The sequence below is a fragment of the Hetaerina americana genome, unplaced genomic scaffold (genome assembly GCF_022747635.1).
Source record: "Hetaerina americana unplaced genomic scaffold, ioHetAmer1.1.p SCAF_7, whole genome shotgun sequence".
NCBI lineage: Eukaryota > Metazoa > Arthropoda > Insecta > Odonata > Calopterygidae > Hetaerina > Hetaerina americana.
The window spans coordinates 30,819,179-30,840,626 of record NW_027287316.1 but is presented as its reverse complement, the minus strand read 5'-3'; the positions used below and the strand labels follow the sequence as shown (position 1 = coordinate 30,840,626).

The window sequence follows — 21,448 nt, the reverse complement described above, 5'->3', positions numbered from 1 at the left end:
TAAAGTTTCATGGCCATGACCAGCTTATCTAAAAAAATAATGAAAAGTTTCTCTAAGTGATCTCTTTAGTTCACTCTTTAATTAGCATATATAAGAAGAGTTTGTGACAATACTTCTGACATTTTTATACTTGTCACATTGATGAAAAGTGACTGTTTTGTTAATGTTTAAATATGCTCTTCCTCTCCCTTGGCTAAAACTCAAATGTAGGTAGAGGGAGCAAAATGATTACCCAAATACCTGCTGTGTTCGGAGCAATGATTTCTCCATGTTAACTAGTTAGTGTGGTCAGACAGAAACAATTCATTGGTTGAAGTAATCATGTTGAAGGTGAACCTTCTTCATTCTTGGAAACTTCATGGTTTCGCATGACTTAAATTTTATTCTTTGTGGCTTTGTAGGATGGCATGATTTTCATCACATGAAATCCTTTCACACAAGTGGGCGCAGCAAAATTTGTTATGAAGAATTTATAAAGGCTTAAGTTATGTATTTACACAATTCATGAAATGTTTACCACAAAGAAATGTGAAAAATTATTTGAGCTTAGTAATATTTAGCGTGTGAGAGCTAGGTGTAGTTCTCTAGGACCGAGTAGAATAGACCCTGGGAAGAACGTGTTGTTGCATTATAGAATGAAGTTAGTAGATGGAACAAAATACATAAAAGTTTATACGTCAACTTCGTGTACATGGAAACCTGTTCTTCGGGTTACTCTAGACAGACACCTAGGCTGGTTGGAGGCTTTTGGAAAGGGGATCTCTCTATATGAGAAGGTAGGTTGGGTGCTATGATAGGGGTGGGTTTATTGATTCACTTTGAAAGAGGTTAACCCTCTTAGTGCGGCGGGCCGATATATCGGCTTTCGTATCCCTGGCGAAAAGTGCGGCGGGCCGATATATCGGCTCTTGCGTAGGCTTTTGTTTAAATCGTTGTAACTTATGGTTTTTTCTTTAATAATTTATGGTTTTTGTGCTATCGATAGGCTGAATTCCATAGAATTACGTAACTTTTTTTTAAATTTTTTATTAGCAATTTTAAATGCTTTTAAAAAAGTATATATCTTACCATAATTTTTCGTTCAGTTTTGTACATGTCGGGAAGCTCTGCCTAATTGTTTGCTCGTTTTTTTTCTGAGTAGTGTTTCCACTATGAAAAGCCACTGAAAGGCTACTAATCTGTTTTCATCTGTAACCTCTTGAATGTGTCCTGGTGTTGATATATACCTGCTTATTCAGACTTTGTTGAGACGATGGAAATGAGAGCACTGCTTTGTAATCATTTTGGTTTCTCTTGCCGTCTGTCGTATCCAATCAATTGCGCCCTGTGTAATGGATTACATTGTCAGCAGTTCTCTGTGAGTTAGAACTTAGTTTCTTTCTGCCTTTAGATTGTAAGCACATTGCCGCAGTCTCAAGTAAAGGGGAAAAGTCCCAATTTGACTCAGTGAGATCAGCCTTTTCAACAAAATCGAACTATGCTGAGGCTGACAAAAAAATTTGTAACTCACTGGTTTTTCTTTATTTATTTATAATATTTTCTACATGTCTTTTTGATTCTTTATTATATTTAAATATCGTAGTTTAATTGAAAAATGTTTTTTTAAAAATATTAGTTTTGTCTAAAAATCAAAATATTATTGCTAAAAAAATATTCTTCAAATTTATGATACTGTAATAATTACATTTATTATTCAGATGATGTAAATGTATTACATCATTATTAACTACAATATTATATTTTAAAATAAAAAAACTGCATATGGATATCTAAACAAATAACTTCATAATGTTTTTTTTCCTAAGGTGATACATTTTCTTAAATTACACTTCTCACTAGTACCCCTGAAATCCCCGCCGCACTAAGAGGGTTAATGGCTAATGAAAATTGCATAATTTTTTTCCCCCTTCTATGCTTCATTGATCAATTACGAACTTTTTAAGTACTGGGGTAATTTGAAATAAAATAGAAATAAAGACCTACCTTAATGAAACTTATTTTTCAATGTCTCCCTGGTCACTAATGCACTTGGTACAGGGATATTCCAATGTCTAATCACATCTTGAAAATCAGATTCCTTTACGCTTGCGAAATACCCATCTATTTTGTATTAGTTCTTCGTTTGAAGAGAATCTCTCTCCAAGGAAAATTTTGAGCTTGGATAAGAATGGGAAGTCAACATTTGGTATGTTCTTGTATTTTTGACATGGCAACTATAATGTGTTGGCCTGCATTGTCTGGATGAAAGTTGACTTCCTTACCAAACCTGGCCTTTTTTTGTGCATCTTTTGCTATATTTAGTCTTGGAGGTAAGTGTAGTGTGGTCCGGTAATTATTTGACCAGTGGGATGATAACCTATCAGTAGAATCCCTTTTGCATGCCAGAAAACTCAAGCTAACACCTTTCCGGAAGGCAGTGTTACCTTTGATTTCTTTGGTGGTGGCGAATCAACACATTTACACTGCTATTGTGTCTGTGGTATAGTACTCTGGCCAAGTTTCATCTGCAGTCTCAAGCTACCTCCTTGAAAATCCAGTTGGTTGCCCTTAAAATGGTTTAAACGTTGTTAGGAAATTACTATTCTGATGCATTTGTGATTTTGCATAGTCTCCATACTTATCTAGGAGATAATTTTCTCACCTAATTCCACTGTTTAAATGTAATATGCCTGTTCAGATGACATCCCTATAACTTCAGCGATTTCTTCAACTTTCAGCCCACTTGTCTTTAATGACCATTTTTGGCACAATTGCAATGTCTTAGTGTCAAATTCAGCTGACCTCACATGGTTCATCATCTAAGCTGTCCTGCCCAAATTGAAACTCTTATGTCCACTTGGCAACAATTGAAGGAGCTGAGAGAGTACTCAAAGTCAGCATGAATTTCCTTTGCTTCCATACCTTTCTTTGTGAGAGGTTCAATGACTGCTCTTCACAAAACATTACACGGGAACAACAGGTGTCCACTCAACATCTCTTCGCAAAGCGCTGATGCATTGGGTGTTTTCTTTTGAAGGATTACCTATTACTATGTGGGAAACGTATTGTGCTGGCGCTGACATCTGGGGATGATTCCGAGAACCCTTCAACTACACTTGTGCATAGCTATTTGACTTCAATTCTGGGTGTAATATATCTGATGGGAAAGAAGTCTGTGCCTTCTTTGTTAAGTATCATATTCAATCAGCCTAGTTCCCTGTATGAATAAATGACCCCCGAATAGTTTTATTTGTAGCTGAAGATGATATAATCAAAACTTGTTGCCCATTTTAACAAAAGTACACAATGGAAAACCACCAACAACTTTTTTGCTAACAATTTTAAGTTATGAACCTGCCACCATATCCATGATTGGTTTAACAAGGTGACATCATTTGGTGACCATGAAATTATTTCTAATTCTAGGGATGAAAGAATGATAAAACTAGTGAAAGCTTTAACTGGGATGAAATGGGAGGCCCAGGAGGTATTTGATAAATCATTGAAAGAGATCAAGGGGATGAGCACTGCTGAAGAAAGTTGTGAATTGCAATAAACTGCAGGAGATGCCGTGATGGTAACTTTTGATGGAGTCTTCAGTGAATGTTGATAATTCTATCAATTAGTAATTTTTACTTAAAAGCTAAAGGCACTTCAATGCATGCATACTGGGGGTTCAAGTTAGCTGTTTAAATCTACCCCTTTTGATCTGGTTTTGGAATCTCATGGAGTCACCCAGTTAAACTGGATTGAATTTTGATACTTGGAAATAATTGATATTATACCTTTACTTTAATACTTTTATATTAAGTAATATGTTGACATTTGAAAGTTATCTTTTAACTAGTCAGCAGGATGTTTGGATTTGGTGGTCTTATGATCTCCCATAGACTTGTGCTTGAATTACACTTCCATTTTTTGCAAAATTTACTTTGGCCCTTCCTTACTGTTCTGAGACTGATTATTTATTTTTTCTATGGGATTTTCATACATTCATTTTTGTCACCTTATCTCACTGAAGATGTCTAATTTCTATGATTCTTTTCTTCAACTCTTGATTATAAGTAACTATCTTGAGCCCGTCATTCAATGACTTGAGCAAGGAATTTCATGTAATTAACCTGCTACTTGTTCATCCATTCCAGTTGACAGGGTTGACTGTGAATAGGAATTTCCCTGGTTTTAAGGTCTCCATCCATTTTATTCTACCCTGGAAAATGATTTAGTTGGCTTCTCTTTGATTAACTCTAATTTTAATTCAAAAAGTTTCATTTAATTGTCCATGTCATAGGTCAATTTTTTTGCTATTCCTTTTTCTACAAATGCTGTATGGAGTGCATATATACCTTGATAGGTATGTAGTCTACTTTACTAGGTATGCAGGCTAGTCTGATAGTCACCCTTTGGGATATCAGACTCTTGTGCACTGGTAGTTCATCGCTCAAGTCAATATGCTCCTAGATGTCAAGACAATACAGGTTTTTCCTTCATAGCAAGCTCATCTGTAGGCAAGGCGTGGTGATTGATCCTGTCTTATGCAGTTTGTTTAGGGTATTGGAACTATGTGCATTATTCTTTCGCTTACTCGCCCACACTGCAATCATTCAGCAATGTTGATATTGACTATCAATAATGTGGATACAAGTTTATACCAATTGTTCCTTTGGTAATGAAACTTAAAGTACCGTATTTTCCCATCGATAACGCACCCAGAACTTTCTAGATATGAATTTGTATAGATCCGCGCGCACAGGGCTTATAGTTATCTTGAACGTGTATAGATACCGCGCATCTGTATATATTTATATATGCGCGTAAAAATTATATGTAGTTTGTATAAAAACAAGTGTTTTGAAAATTTTCAATTTTCATTACATAACGCGCATCGTCATTTTTTCGATCATCTGACCATTTATGCATAGCTAACGCGCGCGTTATCGATGGGAAAATACGATATCCCTATTTAGCTCCAAAGTAAAAGGAGTTGCTATATGGAAATATCGTGCACGTACTAGAATTGAGTGAAGCTCATTAGACAACTGTTACCAGAGGATTAAATAAAAGGTACAACAACCACGTCGGTGAAGTTTGAAGTGGTCTAGAGGTTGAAATCATAATATGAGCTTCGATTGAATTATGCTGTGGTCTATTTTAGTGATTGTGGATTAATTGCTACAGTTTTTAACTAAGAGTATGGATTTCAAGAAAAATCTTATGGTTTTTCAATCTCAAAGAAGTGCACTACCTGCAGGAATAAATGCTTTTTCGCGGTTTTGGGAATTTCATCTATCATCTGTCTTTTCATTCCGATGCGCTCGTTGTTTAGACAGCAAATGGTGAAGTGTTCACTTTGAATGAGTTTCCTGGCGTTTTACGTGCATAGGTGAACTACATTCAAGTGAACCCCTCGAATCCGATTGATTCGCACAGGGAAAATGAATGATGTCAAAGAAGAGGTTATATTCGATGAAGAGCAATGGAGGAAAGAAGCCGCTGCTGTGATTCAAGATGTCAGGAGTCACGTTAAGGAAATAGCTGTGTCTGAAGTTTTGCGAGGAAGCGATAAAGAAATATACTTCAATTTAACTACTCTCGAAGAAGAACGATTTTGCATTCAACTTACTTGTGGTGGTTTTAAAATTGTCAGCAAAGAACACGATGTGGTGCAAGAAATCGGCATTTCTAACTTTGAAACTCCGTATTCTTTATTGGACAGCGTCAGCCCCAAATTTCGGGAATCGTTTGGAAATGAACTCATGAGTAAATTGCTGGTATTGCAGAAAGACGTCAAAGAGCAGTGAAAGTTTTTCGCTGAATACAAATGTGAGTTTTGTGAATCAAGTTCCACACGTGAACGATATCGCCGGTGTCTAGTCAGGTAGTGATGATTAAAACTTTTTCAATTAGTTTGAGTTATTATTCTATTTTCCTGTAATTATTTCGTGGATTTATCTCGAGTCCTTGGACTGTTTTGTAAATACAACTATTCTTTTTCAGAACTTAAGTTGCCACGCAATATGAGCTGCAGGGTAGTGGTGGAAGAGGATTTTTGCAGCGTTATTACAATTGACAAAATTTTTAAAATGATTCTATCATTTTATGATGGACAATGTGAAAGTTTGCAAGGGAAGCTGAGTTCTTCGTTTTCAATGAATAAATAAAGCATTATAAATTAGAGACAGTCCACGGTTCTTTAATGGGTAAGTTCTGGTTGATGTAGATACGTATGGATAAAGAGAAAAGTTCTGAAATATTGGGTCAATTCATACGTAAATAATAACATACGTTACTTAATTCGTGGCTTTACTGTTATTAAAGGGTACCCCCATTATCTAATAATGGTATCGTATTTATTTTCAATCGTGAAATTTAATGAATATGAAGTGGTAAGGTGTGCCAATTGACAAAATTTGATGATTTGTATCTAATGCCGAAAGAAGCTCCAAGTCAATATTTTTATTGGGAGCCAGTGAAATGTCGAAATCTTATTAGACAAAAAATATCCGCTGTTTGATGCCGGCCGGTGTTAACCAGCTTTGTATACGGAATATATGGCTGACCCCAAGTGATACATTGCATAACTATTCTAATGACAGTGCTTTGTGGACCACATTAGTATCTAGATATGTACTAGTCGTGCAGAAATATATGATTAATCGCGGCCAGGTGATGTTGTGGTTATATGTTGAGTTTGAAAAATATTCACCACAATCATCCTCTGGAGATGAGTAAACTATAAGTGTGCCTTTTAAATGTAAGCACTTGGCCCATCCAACTTTGGGTTGTAGTCAGGTGGGTGAATTCAATTATTATGTATTCATTATTAAGAACAGAATGCCTCTTCCCCATTCAGTTATGTTACTTCGTATCTTCTTTTCCCCTTTACCTGATAGCTTGATGAAATTGGACGGCGTTCATTCCGTATTTTCACCCCTTCTCTTGTTCCCACCACAATAATATCATATGCAAATCCTTATAGTGAAACGGTACACTGTCCTTCCACCAAGGGAATGAATGTTGGCTGCCCAAACCTTGCTGTCCCCACTGTGGGAACCATCTTTGAGTTGCACCATGATGGGGATCTTGCAAAAGATTTTGTTCTCCATTACTGATGTAGGAAATCAATATATATTTGGCTACCAATTCAGTGTTGCTCCCTCCTCCGTCTCTTCAGTACTGATTCCAATATTTCCTTCTTTTAATTAATCAAAGTTGCAAATTATTCTCTTTTCTGATGAACTTCCCATGTGAAAATTTTGAGAAGAGGCCCATATTCATCATTGTATTACTCTTAAATAGTTTGATGCAATTGTTCACCGTGAGGAGTATTGACATGCTCTGTCACTCATATCCCTGAGGTTTACTTTGCAGGGATCAATTTGTTGCCGACATAATTTAAGGGCTCAAGAAAAGTTGGGGATGTGGGTAATAAAGGTAGCCAGGTAGGCCAACCTGTCATTAGGTGAGTTTCTTTGTAATGTGGCTGGAGGGTTGATGAATATTTATTCTTGTGGCACTTAGATGTATGAAGGAAAATGTGGTGAAGTGGAGTTCGAAAGGTTTGGAGGAAGAGGATAATGGGTCAAGTGGTTGGCAGAGGTCCAAAACAGAGAGGTTCCCTGTATCTTGCTGGGCCAAATAATTATTCATTGCTCATGTTAGAAGTTTTCCCTCCCACATACTCCTGACAACTTAGGCCACTAGAGACCAAGTGACACATTCAAAATGACTATCCCTTTTCCTGGAAAGGATTTGTAAACATTAGCTACTCTTGCACCCTTGTTAAAAGGGAATTGGGATCTTAATTAAAAAATGGCCCTTCTCTGGTTTTAGGAAACAGGAATGCATCTTTGGAAATTGTATTCTTAATTAGAATGTACCCACATTTGCTCAGTTGAAGAGAATGTGGTGTCCTAAACAATTATCATATCTGAATGTCTCCAGAGTTTTGCTTCAAGTTAATTCTTCATTTACTCTTCATGGTCGATAAATGGCTGAATATCACTGACCCACAGACTATTATATATTATTCATTAATAGCCTGCATGCATAAAATATTGATTGAGAATGATAAAGAGTTTAAATCCACTATGCTTACGTATGGCAGAGAGCGTTCCTATTTGCATAACTATCTTGCGGCTTATGTCCATGGTCCTTGAATAATCTTGTGGATATCTAGTGATTTCATAGGGTCTCTTCAAATTCATCTATTGTGGTCATTGGATGAAAATATTTTAGTTGATCCACTGAGAATAGTGAATATCCTTTAAATAAGTATATAACCACATGTTTCATTTGCTCCATTAAAAGTAGTATAAACTGCCAGTTATGTTAGTTGATTCTCATTAGATGTATACCAAAACCTTTGGTAAATTTTTGTGATAATTTGAAAATGTTAGAAAAGTTTGCACCCTGAGCTAACCAAAAGATAGCTTGAATTCATTGTGGCTATTTACAGGTTCTTCTCTTGGTAACTCCTCTCCTTTTTCACCACACTTATTCCTCCATCTATTTTCACAATTGGTTTTTCAATTGTCAGGTCCCACAATTCTTTTGGGATGTATATTCTATTTCTTGCCTGACTATGCAAGCCTTCTTTTTAAAGAAAACTTCCCTTGCTCTAAGTATTCATTATTCCCTCTTCCATTTATCTTTATTGTCTGCGTCCAAATTCACCTTACAATGGATGTGCTTTAGATGTGACTACCACCCTGTAGCCCTGAGACTAAGGAGTTCAGGGAGTTGTAATATTTAAGGAAGACTTTTTGAAATTTCTCATTGATACACTGTCAACTAGTGAAATATACCTGTAACTGTCAAAATGGTGGCCTTTCCAGGAAGAGAAGAAAATCTTTTGCTTCTGTTTAGGGCTTACTGTAAATTTTAAATTTGAGACATTATTTTATTCCTTGATCCTCATTAATTTTGTGAAGCAGGACATTTCTTGGCCTTGCTGGTGATTTGCCTTATGAAGTTATAAAGAAAGAATTATTATTAAGATAATTGCTAAATAGTTTTTCTCGTGCGCGAAAAAGAGATAATGAAGCAATTTTTAAGGTGACCACCAAATTTTTCATTAACTATTTCAAATTTACCGCTTTCATCAATAAATTAATAGAGCCAAAATTTGTTAATTCCATTTATTTTTATCTTGCAAAATAAACTAACTTTAAGTGTTCACAATAAAAATATATTTTTCCAAATTTTTTAGTACATGATTGTTACAATTTTGCTTTATTGATTTACAATTTTAGTGACTACACAATGTTTATTACCTATTATTAATTATTATAAATAGTAAAGTTACCCTTTTTATGGTGTACGATACAAGTTAAATATGCATTCACCATTGACTAGCATTTTGCTCTATGCATACTTTTTTTAGAAGTCCTTGTAATATTTTTTGACCTAGTTTTTATTTAGTCTTGTTGAAAAAGTTGTGATCTAATATTGTGAAAAGGTGGACATTTTATTTATTGCTCTTATTGAATGTCAAATTATTTAAAGATATTCCCCCTGTGATCATTTCTCTTCTGACCACCTCTTAGACAAATGAAATGCTCCTATCAAATTTACATTTCATTATCAGGTAATGGATCATAACCATACATTCTCCTATTTCTTGAAATTCGAGTACGAACATGAAAGGTTTGATTTTAAAATGAAAAATACGTGATTTTTACTAAAAATTTGTCATCCCATATTTTTGTCACCTCCATGGACAAAAAAGTTTTAGAAAAATGGATACCTTTACATTTTTGGCTATATTTTGTGAACTAAGTACTGAATGCATGGTGCAAAAGAAGGCTATTTATATGAATGTGCTTAAGTTTGGTTTCAGTTGTATTTGTTTTAGAAAAGGAAGATTTATTTAAGTATTTTTTTTCACCTGAATGTGGTATGTTAGACAGCATATTAAAATCATATTGAAAATAATCAGATTGGTTTTATTTTGAGGAAGTAATTTAACAGGCTAGCATCACTATGGATTGACATGTCAAATCTTTATTATTCCCTCTGTTATGAAGTGTTAGGAGATGTTGTATTCACAGGTTTCTATTGTATGTTAGCTTTGTTCATAGAAACTGCTATCTCCCATAGCTTTATACAGTGGGCTGTTTTGTTGTAACTAGTGTTATTTACAAAGGAATAAATATGTTGTACTTTTGGTTATTAATTTCTCTTATCAATTGATTTCACTCAGTTCGTAATTGCTTTGATACAACATTGTGAATCAAAAGCAACAATCATATAGGCTATATAAATAATATTTGTATTTTCCCAATAGGCTTTCTCGCAGGAAATTAAGGTGCCAGTTAATAGTCTGCATACCTATAATTTCAATCACACTCTTTGTCCAGCGCTGCCACAGTTAACACATTTGGTCTGACAAATACCCTTGAAGTATTACAGTTCTCTGTGTATTTCAAATGGAGACTAGGTTAGTTTTCAAAGGAACTATAATTTCCCTTACATCTGTGATGTTGTTGATACACCTATCCACTAGTGGATTTTCAAATCATTTCGGAAAAATATTCTGCGTTAGAATCACAATGCAATCTTAATTTCTTTTCTGCTAGCCATCCTGTTAATTCTCTGCAGAAAACATTTAAAAAATTTGCAAGGGGCTGTCCTTTTTCATGCTTCATTGCTGCTGAAATGTTCGTCGTTTCTATCTCTCGGGCGATTTTCCTTCCACTTTGTCAGGTCAATCCTTGGGAGAATGCGGCTATTGCACCTGATTCTTGGGTTCCTGTGAATGGAAATGTTTAATTATAAAGGGGATATACAGTGGAACCTCGCCACAATGATCACCTCTGGGGAAGGAAGAATTTGCCATTGTATGGAAATGTGGGTGAAGTGGTAGTCATGAAATAAACAAGGGAATACACATAAGTTAAATACCACTGTTACCACCTTCATTAATCTAAGGTTGCGCATGCTGGTAGTCTAGGGGTAGGGTGTTGTACTACTGACCAGAGGGCCCTGGGGTTCGATTCCTAGGCATGCCTCTTAGGCACCCTCAGCTCTACCCAAGCTTGGTGATTTCAAAGGGAAAGGAAATGGCCTCCTTACCCTGATGTGTGAATTTCACATGATGTTGGGCTTAGTTCTGGGTGAACTCTACTATCAAATACCAAACTGACTTTTAGGGTTGATTACTGTGTTAATGGTTTTTTTTATGCCCTCATCATTGTGTAGAAACACCAATGGTAAAAAAATGAACTTAGGGGGAACCTTTGTAAGATTTGGGAATATATTCACTCCCTTTGTAAATTAGTCAACCCTCTGGCTCATCATCTTTGTTCTCAATACCTTGTCATTTGCAGTCAACATTTTAACCCCCAGACCCTCTAGCATATTAATGTTGTTGCTTATAGTGTATATTGTGGGTTTAGGAATGCTGAAACTAACATCTTGTAACTACTTTTGAAAGTTACTTCTGGTGAGAGGTATAATAAATGCGTCTCATGAGCACAGTTTTGTTAATATATTTCTTTGCTGTTTATGTGGAGGTGAGAGGATCTGTTGATAAGAGGTTTCAACTGGATATGGATTTATTGTCTGAAGTCTTTCAGTAGATTTTATGTTCTGACGTTTCAGGAATGTGGCAAAAGAGGAAGCATTTTAAACTCTTTTCAGAATATGCATTTTATTATCTTTTTTTAAGATGAAAGTGATTTGGTTGATTTTTGTGAAAACGTAGAAAACAATGTATTGGTAAGTCTGAATAAGGTTTACATTGAGTTAATTCATTTTATGTTAACAGTAACTCTGTGACTCCAGCAGTTAGCATACTTCCCGCAATGAAAAGTATATGCTGAAGAATAAAATTACTCTTTTAACACCACATGGATGGTTTCTTTGATGTGAGATGTACATATATAGATGAAAGCCATGAAGTATTTATTGATAGAACCACCACTGGTCAGAATGAAATATGCACTTCTGGATTATTACTAATGACTTGGTGCAATTTGAAATCGGTATCCTATTTATCAGGAATGCATGTGGCACAATACAAGTGTTGCATAAATAATGCAACAATCCCATGCTAGAAATTATGTAAATGGAGTGAAACCTTGAATTAACTTGTTTGAAGGGACCAGTAAAAAAATGTCGAATATAGGTTTCTGTGAAATTGAGGTTGGAGTAAACTTTATAAAAGTATATTTTCATGTTTTACATGGAATACCTTAAAATTTAAATAAATATTATTAACAATAGTTCATACAATCAGGTGCAGTCAATATAAATAATCAAATCCTAAATGTAAAAATTTTGAAGTATGACTTCTCATATGTTAGGCTTCCTATGTTTGCAGATGCTTGTTGTAGAATTTTCAGCATATGTTTGACTCTTTTTTTTTATATTCTCTCGACCTTTTTAAGGTAATACTAATCAAAATTGCAAAAGTATATTGTTTCGTGTTGATCATATTACGATTCAGGTAAGTAACTAGTCTGATAATCATTTTAAATATTGACTAATTTTCATCTTAAGAACAATTTTATGGGTAACAATATATTTGAATCAACTCATTTACATGATACAAAGAAAAACTTAAAAGTTATGAATGTAAACTGCGAAAAAATAAAATGAAAATCTGCTCCCTTCTGATTCTAGGTTTCCACAGCCTAGAATCTGTGGAAACAGGTTTCCCTTCCAATTCTAGGGTAAAATCCAGGTTTCAGGAATTTAAATTCAATGTTTTTTTTGGTATTGATTTATATGGAGAGTCTCTAATCTTTACAAAATTGGGGTAAATTTTAGGATTTTGTAAATCTGGGGTTTGCAAGTTCAAGGTTTCACTCTAATTGATTAAATTTTACCCAAAAACTAGTAAGAGCTAAGCTCTTCATTGTGTTTACATTAAGTATACAATTTTATGCACTCAGAAATGAAAATTTAATTATATATTCACTGGCATGGGACATTTTAAAACATTCCCTTATTTAAAATATTCACTTATTCCCACATCTAGGTTTACCCTATTATAATTATTGCTGTAATCCCTGGTTTATTTGAAGGACTTTTAAAAATATTAAAATCTTGGTAAAAAGTGATGAATGAAAGTGTTTAATTTTATATCACTCACTTTTCATAATCTGGTAGCAGCAATGCATATACTTGCATGGACCTTATGTAATCTCCAGAGTCACACAGTAGCCGGGAAAGTTTTATTTTCCGTATTTCCTGTAGTTGACCTGCGTAGTGGGAAAAATAATAATTATTGCCAAGCATTTGTTCTCTAAGCCAACTTATTTCCTTTTAATTTTAGTGTAATTAAATTATTTCATCCTACTATGTCCAAACTAAAAATCTGATATCTTTCTGAATGATTTCCATGGTTCAGGTGCAAAATCAATTTTTTATAAGACTTGAGAAAAATTTATTCCTATCATGTTGTTCCCTGCTACAATTACTATAAGGTAATTACATCTATCTACTTTCAATGTTCCTGTGACTTTAAAAAAAAAATTAAAATTCATTATTCAAGCCTTGATACATTCATTGGCAGAGGGTGCCCTATTCAGCTGTTAAGTTAAGAAAGAATGTATTATACATTGTGATGCATTAGCCAATGTAATTGTTCAAGCATAACATGCTGATTAAATGCTCAAAATTAGTCATGTAAGTGATATCAACTTTTGCGAATCAGTGGCAACCCATTATCAGATTATGAAATTGTCCTTGATACATGCCTGATGGAAAACCTCCAAAAATTAGAAGCCAGAAAATGGAGCAGTATTTCCAGGCACTGAATTTCATAGATTAATTAGTACGTGCAAATTAAGAGAAGATCCAGTGATATCTCAATGCATCAAAAATTTTAGTTAAGTTGGTATGAAATTTGAATAAAAAAACAGAATGAAAGCAAAATAAAATGATGGTGCTTCATTTATAAGTACTGTGTTTGCTCATTATTATTAGATTAAATCATCCTATAAGTTCAGTGAACTGTTTTTGGTATGAAAGTAGGTTACTATATTTTTAATTTATTAAATGCTCTCTGTGTTTCTATATGTGTTATGAATATCATTCAGGTTAGGCTGCACATTTGAAGGCCTTTGTCAAAAAATTTAAGAAAGAAAATAATTTTTGGTACCGTTTCTTCTCCTAAGGAACATGTGTATATCCTTGACTGGTATTAAGACTGGCCGGATTGTGAGAAAAGTTTAAACATCTATCTGATTATGAATTTACCTGGGGTGAAGGAACCTGGCTGTCCACCATTCTCGTACCAGAAACGATCTCCAACTTTTAGCCTTCTAAAGGTATGGGCAATGATGCAGCTAAAAGTAGGTCCCACTAAACTCCCTGAATATCTTCTCTCTGATATTCCTGCTGACCACAAGTCCACATCTTCTGGATTACTGGAAATAAAAATTATAAATTAGTCAGCTATGGATTGCTGATTAGGTACTGCAGACTTGGTTCCTAAATGAAATTGAGTAGCTGGCAGCAAGTGCGGTGAATTCCAATTGTAATAGCTTTGATAAAAGATCACAAACTCCTAACAGGGGAAGAGACCGTAGGCCCACACTTCCAATCCTTGACTTTTGTTGTATGAAAACAAATATTATACTTTATCTTCTGGGTGGTGGACTAAACCAGACTGGTAAGGTGGTGTCATTTTTGTAATGAATATAGACTACTACTGTGAAAATCTCCATGTAAATGAAGCATCTCAACTAAAAAATAATTTTTCATACTGCTATGGTTTCATGATACAAAATTGTAGCAGTATGCTCAGTTTTTCTTGCTTTAGGATAGACATTCATCATTAATTTTCAAAATCTGGATGAGCTACTATGACAAATGATTTTGGCTGAGCAGTAATTTTTCTTCCGGCAACACTTCTGGGTCCCTCAATTTTGCACAAGCTGTGTGAGTTTTTGGGCTCTAGATCTTCCTGGGAAACTGAAGGTGGCACAGGGAAAGGGACTGGTCTCCATACCTAGGTCAGTGAATTTGACATGCTGTTGGGCTTAGTACTAGGTGAGCTCTATCCTCACCTATCAAACCAACCTTCTGTTTGATTACTGTTGTTTTCTATTATACTAGTGATGGTGTCTTGTTGAGAGCATTATTCAGGAAGGCAACAGGAAGCCTCAATTATTTATCCCCCAATCTAATGATGATGCAAATATGAAGGTGAAAACTGTGGAGAGTAGGTGGAACAGTTCATGTCTTGGAAGTGTCTTGGACCAAGATGGTCAAAGTAGTACTGACATAAGAAGAGGAATTGCATTAGGCCCTGAAGATTTCAAAAGGAGAATGGAATTAATGAGAGGGACTTTGAGAAAGAAATTTAAGATAAGGCTAGTTAAAACTTTGATATCGCCTGTGTTTTTGTATGGCAAGGAAATACGGTTTTCAAATCAAGGTGTTAGATGAAGAGAGCCATTGGCTTTTGAAATGTGGTTATGAAGAAGGATGGAAAAGGGGAAATGGATTGAAAGGAAAACAAACAAAGAAGTGCTAGGCATGGTGGGGGTGGAACGGGGACTTTTGGGAGAAACCCAAAGGAGGCAGGAAAGTTAGTTAGAGAGAATTGTGATTGGCAATGGAATGCTGAAGACTGATAGAGGGGAGGACGTTAGATTAGTGAGGTATGGGTAGAAAAAGGATTGGGATGTTTGGTGGTACGAAAGGAGAGAGAATGTACAGTATGTGAAATGAAGAATATTTTATTGCAGTTTGGGATGCCAGGTTTACTCTTGTTGAGCAAGGCTAAGAAATGTAAGAGTGTGCAGTTTGTGTCATCTAAAACTTATCATACAACTGTAGCCTACCAAATTTTAATAGGCTACAAATAGAAAGTGTATATTTTGAAATTTGAATCAAAGAACTACTTAGTATTATAAAATACATATTTTTATAATCAAATCAAAGTTAATGGTGATGTAAGTGATGGGCAATTTTCTTGTTGAAGGACATTTCCTGAGCAATGGGACAAAGAAACAATTGGAATGAAAGCACTACATAAAAAATGCCTGGCTCTACGGGCCATGAAGCACTCTCTCTCATTGAGTTAACTCTAATGATAATGTCAGCAACTTCATTTCATTACATACATCATGTTTTTCCATATTTTCAAAGTGATGAGCAATAGTTCTCATGATTGAGCTTATAAATGAATATTCAGGATTGTAGATGGTGTGCCATGTGAAAGACATTTAGGGAATTAGAAGATTTCAAATGGACTGCAAAATTTAACCATGGGCCATGGTGAACATATTCTACTGATGTGGTGCCAATTTCAAGTAGATAGCATCATTAACCAGTGACAGGTATATTGATGGGGGGGAGGGCCCCACAGTGAAACTAGAATTATAGAAAATACTATTTTGAGAACTGAATCATGAGAACCACAAATGGTTGAAATATATTGAAGAGAAAAGAGGAGGAGCTTTTAAGAAAACTTCAGGATAAAGAAATCTTGTTGAAAGGGGACTATAATATGTAGATCAACTATATTATGTGGTTGGATAGAAAATTCTTATTCAAGAAGAGGAATATTATGAAAGAATCAATAAAATGTGCCCTAAAGTCAAGAGAAGAATGAATGAAAGAACTTCGCCTGTAAGTGCTACTAAACTTCATTCAAGTATAAGTTGACAGCTTATGGAATCATGAGGTAGCATTTCAATTAATGATGAGATAAGGACAGTACCATTGAAGATTATGGGAGTGAAATTCTAATCCAAGGACAGCACACAATTTCAAAATGAGGAAAGTGTTAGAAAAAATATGGCAAAATAAATGTCAAGCGAGAAAATTAAGAAGACAATAAAGCTATGGAATATAATCATACAGAGTACTCTATTTGTGAGTGACAGCTTAAGTGGGGAATTTTCGGAGATAGTATGCACCAGTAATTAATAAAACTCAGGTGTAGTGCATGCAAAATTGCAAGATAAGACTTTTGACTCCACTCTACAAACATTTATGATAACTAATATCATTTGTAATCCACCAGCATAGTGCAGGTTTTCATTGGACCCAGGCACTACACAGTACTGCACTCCTGAACCTTTACTAACGTACTGCAAAATATCCTCAGTATAAAATATGTTAGCATCATCTTCCTCTCTGTCCAACTTATTTTTATTATTCTTTGCCACACTCCATCTCAAAAGCCTTGAAACAAAATAGGCACACTTGAGTCTTTACTCAAGTGTCCCTATCGTTGATTCCATTTCTCTTGTAAATGCTTCTTACATTAATGCTATTATTCTTCTAATATCCATACTACTATGATTGGTTTCCTCTAAAATACTATGCAAATGTAGCATATTTAATCTTTATTATGACTTTCCCAGGAAAAAAGTAATTTCTCAATAATATTAATTATAATGTACAAATTGAACCACTATAGACTTCATGGCTTAACTACATGAAAAATAATATTGAAAGCAAGAGGATAGCTGGTAATTTTCCACACAATTGTATTTATTTAGGATAGAACTGCTTTCAATGCATAGATTTTGTCTTTAGGTACCAAATTTTTTTGGGAATTTAAGGACTCTCATCCTCCCCCTCCTCCACCTGTTACGTGAGGCGTGGAAACGTGGTCACTTAAGCAGAATGGTAGAAGTAGATTGGAGACTTTTGAAATGAGGATGTGGAGAAGAATGGGGAAGGTAAAATGGACCAAAAGGAAAACAAATGAGGATGTACTAGGTATGGTGGGTGAGGAGAGGGGTTTGCTGGGAGAAATCTTATGGAGGCAGGAAAAGTGGATGAAGGGGGTACTGACCGGCAGTGGGATGTTGAAGACTGTAATAGCGGGGAGAACGTTAGGCAAATGAGGAAAGGGTAGGAACAGGATAGGGATGTTGAATGGGATGAAGGGAGGAAGAAAGTACTCGGAGATGAAGAGGGACCTGATGTAGAGTAGGATGCTGGATTTTGTGTTTTGTTAGGAGTCACAAAATATTTATTTAGTAGCTGTGTCCATGCATACCTACCTTAACCGGTAGATTACTTAATAATCACTCAAATTACGGGTATGAATGTGTGTGCTTTGCGTACCTAAATACTCCATTGTAACGCTGTGCTGTTCGGTTGGGCATCATCCCTGATGCCATCATACTCTGCCAACTTGTTGGCATAGCATCCAAACCACAGAAGTGAGTGCGAAATGAAGAAAATGATGGCACCCCATGCTCCCTCGCTCGTTGAACATTAACAGATGCCAAATCCATCCCAAATTGTCGGTTTGGCTTTTCAAACAGATGATTTGTCACCTAAAAAGATATGTTGCGGTATATAAATAATTTTTTTCTTTTTAATTTCTTGTGAGTACATAGTATTAAAGAAGCATGGTTTTAAATTATGGATAGGCACCTCCTGTGTGACTGCATCATCCATAGCTTGCGCAACCTGGTTGGAGAGACCCACAATGTATTCATCATAGCGTCCTGGCTTATAGAGGTCAAATGGTTGTCTCAGCATCTCACTTAGTCTCTGTGATCCTGCAAAAGATACATTATGGTGCTGATTATAGAGAAATTGGAGTGAATTGTCTATTCTAAGTCCATTCTGCCTTTATATTTATTCATTAATGGTAAATTATTGATAAAAATATATGGGGGTGAATCAAAATGAGTGCAGGAAGGCACAGACAATAATAATGTAGCGCTGGATGTTAATCAATGAGAGATGATGTGTGTTTATACTATTTACTCTGCATATACCCATGGGAGATGTTTTGTTTGTCAACACAAGTTGACAGGACAAGATTTTATGAAAATATTCTCCAAAATTTTCCACAGTACATGATTCTATTTTCATTAAATTGATAACTGTGTATCAGAGTGAAAAAATTTCAATAAAAAGCCTTTTTTTAAATCTATATAGGGAATATGTCTATAAATATATTGGAGTGATTGTAAAATATGTATTACATTCCATCACATTCTATGACTCTGCGCACACATCAAAATATGCATATCGCATAAATTATGTAATTGATGATAAAATCTGATCCATTCACTTGGAATATGTAAATTAACTATTAGTAGTCCGGTACAGTTAAGTATTGTAATATGATGATGGTGTCCAACGACCTTCTTGAGCTGTTGCATGATTGAATGACGTTGTTAGCTTGGTTAATGGTAATAATAACAATATCAAGTGATTTTGGGAGCTATTTGAAAATTTCAAAAGCTTGCCCGAGAGATTATTTTTGTTTTAAATGACTCTTTATATTCCTCTCCCATCCTCAGCATGGCAAGGCACTTAAACCACAGGATAGCTGATCCAATTATTAACCCAATTATTTTTGTGCTGGATTTCATATATCTCCCCTTCCACCACCACCGACCTCCCCCCCTTCTCCAAAGCCGTCTTTAATAATAATAATAATAATATTAATAATGTTTATTGGTCGCAGGACTTTAGAAAGTAAAATATATGACAAGTCAGAGAACAAACAATCAGCTGTTTCAGTGTTCCAAAGGCTCCAGAAACTCTTCCACACTATAATAGCATTTATCTATCAGAAAATGCTTGAGATGTTTCTTAAATGTACCCCTAGAAGAAGCAGATTTGATGCTTGGTGGTAGGTAGTTTTTTAGGTAAATTTTTGTGGCCTCATGAAAGGAGGACTTACTATAAATAGCAGAAGAGTAGCAGAACAAATGTACATCAACACTTGGTTGAGTATTATGCCCATGTACTTGAGCATTGGTGATTTGTTGTTTCCTATTATCCTTTTCATATATAATGTCTGGCTACTCATTAATCACTTGTAGATGTTACTAAACAATGAAACATAGGTTCTTTTGCATTGAATAAAATTGTGTGGAAAATAATCAAATCAATGTTGTCATTCCTGAACTCTTGGGAATAAAACTTTCTAAAGCTCTTTCTAAAAAAGTAGATACTTCAAACATTTGAACTGTATTCTTAGCTGAAGTTGTGGCACACTACGATCCCAATGGTTTGTGAATGAAAACAAAATACTTACAAATGGAGGAAAATATTACCTTTTACTTTCTTAGGCAATAAATGAAATTCGTAAATATTTTTGTTTTGCAGATGGTATCGGTGGTTTCTAGTATCCTGAGAAGCCTTGGCCTGTCATCGAGTTCCCTGAGGTTGGACTGATAGAGCTTGCAAAACCTATGGTGGAACTCATTTAAGCAAGCCGGTGCATTATATGCCAGACTAACCCAAAAAGCTCCATAGGCCACTCTAGGCAAAGTAAATATACTTTTTGAATAAAATAGTAATTTTTAGGGGTGTAATAGTGTAGTAGGTTGAGAATTGGACCACTGACTGGAGGGCCTTGGTTCAATTCTGGGTGATGCTTCTGAACACCCTCAGCTTCTTCCAATCCATGTGATTTTTATGCAAGCCAAGATATTGCTGCGAAACCACTGGGGCCTAGAGCAAGGAACTGGCTCCTTTACTCTGATGTTTAAATTCTGCTAGCCATTAGGCTTGGTATTAGGTGACATCTATCTCTAACGTATCAAATAAATCCCTGTGTTGGTAACTGGTTTATAATTCATTATTCTAAAATTTGAAATCTGATGTACCAGGTTAGTTGTTATAATAATAATTTTATTTGCCCAAGGATTGGTGTACAACAGCAATATAGGTCATATCATAAAAAATATCTGTTCAGAGAAGCATTCATATATGTCTAGAGAAAAAAAATGCATATTTATCATATGTACCTGGGCTATGTACATAAGTTACATTTAACACATACATGTCATATTTTATCATTAATAAATTCAGACATGCTATTGTGATTTTTCTCAGTTAAGAAAGTTTTTATTTGTCTTTTAAACCAAGTTATGTCTTTTATTTCTGTGGTAATTTATATAGGTTTAGTCCCATTGACTTTGGTTCTGGACTTGCAGCTTTGGTTTGATTGAAATGATAAGGTTTAACTGGGTGGGTTCTTATATGGTAGCTTTGGTAGTGAGAATTTGCCAGGAAGTCTGACAAGAGTTGTTTCATATATGTTACTATGAATGGAATACATATGGATGGAGATAGTAGGAGCCCAAGGTCTTGATAGTTAATACATTTACTGTGGATGGGTATCAGGCATTATGTGGAACTTCTCTTTGTCTAATAGGGTTATTGTAAATGGTAGTTATATGATTGATGTATTTATTTTCAGATTATTTAAACATTAGGAACCTTGAAAATACACGTTAAAAGTGTGTGTGAGGCATTGGCAGATTATGCAGAAATGACAGCATACATGTAGTGTGATAGTGATCTACATCAAATTTTTGTGCTGTGCAAAAGCATATGAATTTGATAAATGAGTTGATACTCACCAATGTAGCTGTTTGAGGCTGCACTCCATCGTTCGACCGTGCTAGGAAGTAGAGAGTGTCCAAATCGGAATGCAGCTGTTATGAAGGAAGCCGTGACTGTTGCATCCACTGTCTCATCATAAGCATCGGAATACCCCTAATAAAGAAACGTTGAA

At 35.2% G+C, this 21,448-nt stretch overlaps 2 protein-coding genes across 2 annotated transcripts in view; one reads left to right on the top strand and one right to left on the bottom strand.

Moving 5' to 3' along the window:
- Positions 1-5,414: 5,414 nt before the first annotated feature.
- Positions 5,415-5,780, top strand: LOC139696611 (GSK3-beta interaction protein-like). Its single transcript, XM_071595418.1, has one exon. The coding sequence runs from the start codon at positions 5,415-5,417 to the stop codon at positions 5,778-5,780; it is 366 nt and encodes a 121-aa protein (XP_071451519.1).
- A 3,380-nt stretch (positions 5,781-9,160) lies between these two features.
- The window catches only part of LOC139696610 (salivary peroxidase/catechol oxidase-like), a 50,708-nt gene continuing 38,420 nt past the window's right edge, over positions 9,161-21,448 (bottom strand). Inside the window, exons 11-16 of the mRNA XM_071595417.1 lie at positions 21,294-21,429; positions 18,337-18,464; positions 18,022-18,236; positions 14,188-14,357; positions 13,079-13,187; positions 9,161-10,732 (exon numbers count right to left, since the gene is read on the bottom strand). Of these exons, the coding sequence (XP_071451518.1) occupies positions 10,618-10,732; positions 13,079-13,187; positions 14,188-14,357; positions 18,022-18,236; positions 18,337-18,464; positions 21,294-21,429 (873 nt within the window). The 3' untranslated portion in view covers positions 9,161-10,617. The remainder of the gene's footprint in view (positions 10,733-13,078; positions 13,188-14,187; positions 14,358-18,021; positions 18,237-18,336; positions 18,465-21,293; positions 21,430-21,448) is intronic.

What these genes read in the sequence shown, in the direction of transcription:
- LOC139696611 (XM_071595418.1), top strand. Translation starts at nt 5,415, where the DNA reads ATGAATGATGTCAAAGAAGAGGTTATATTCGATGAAGAGCAATGGAGG.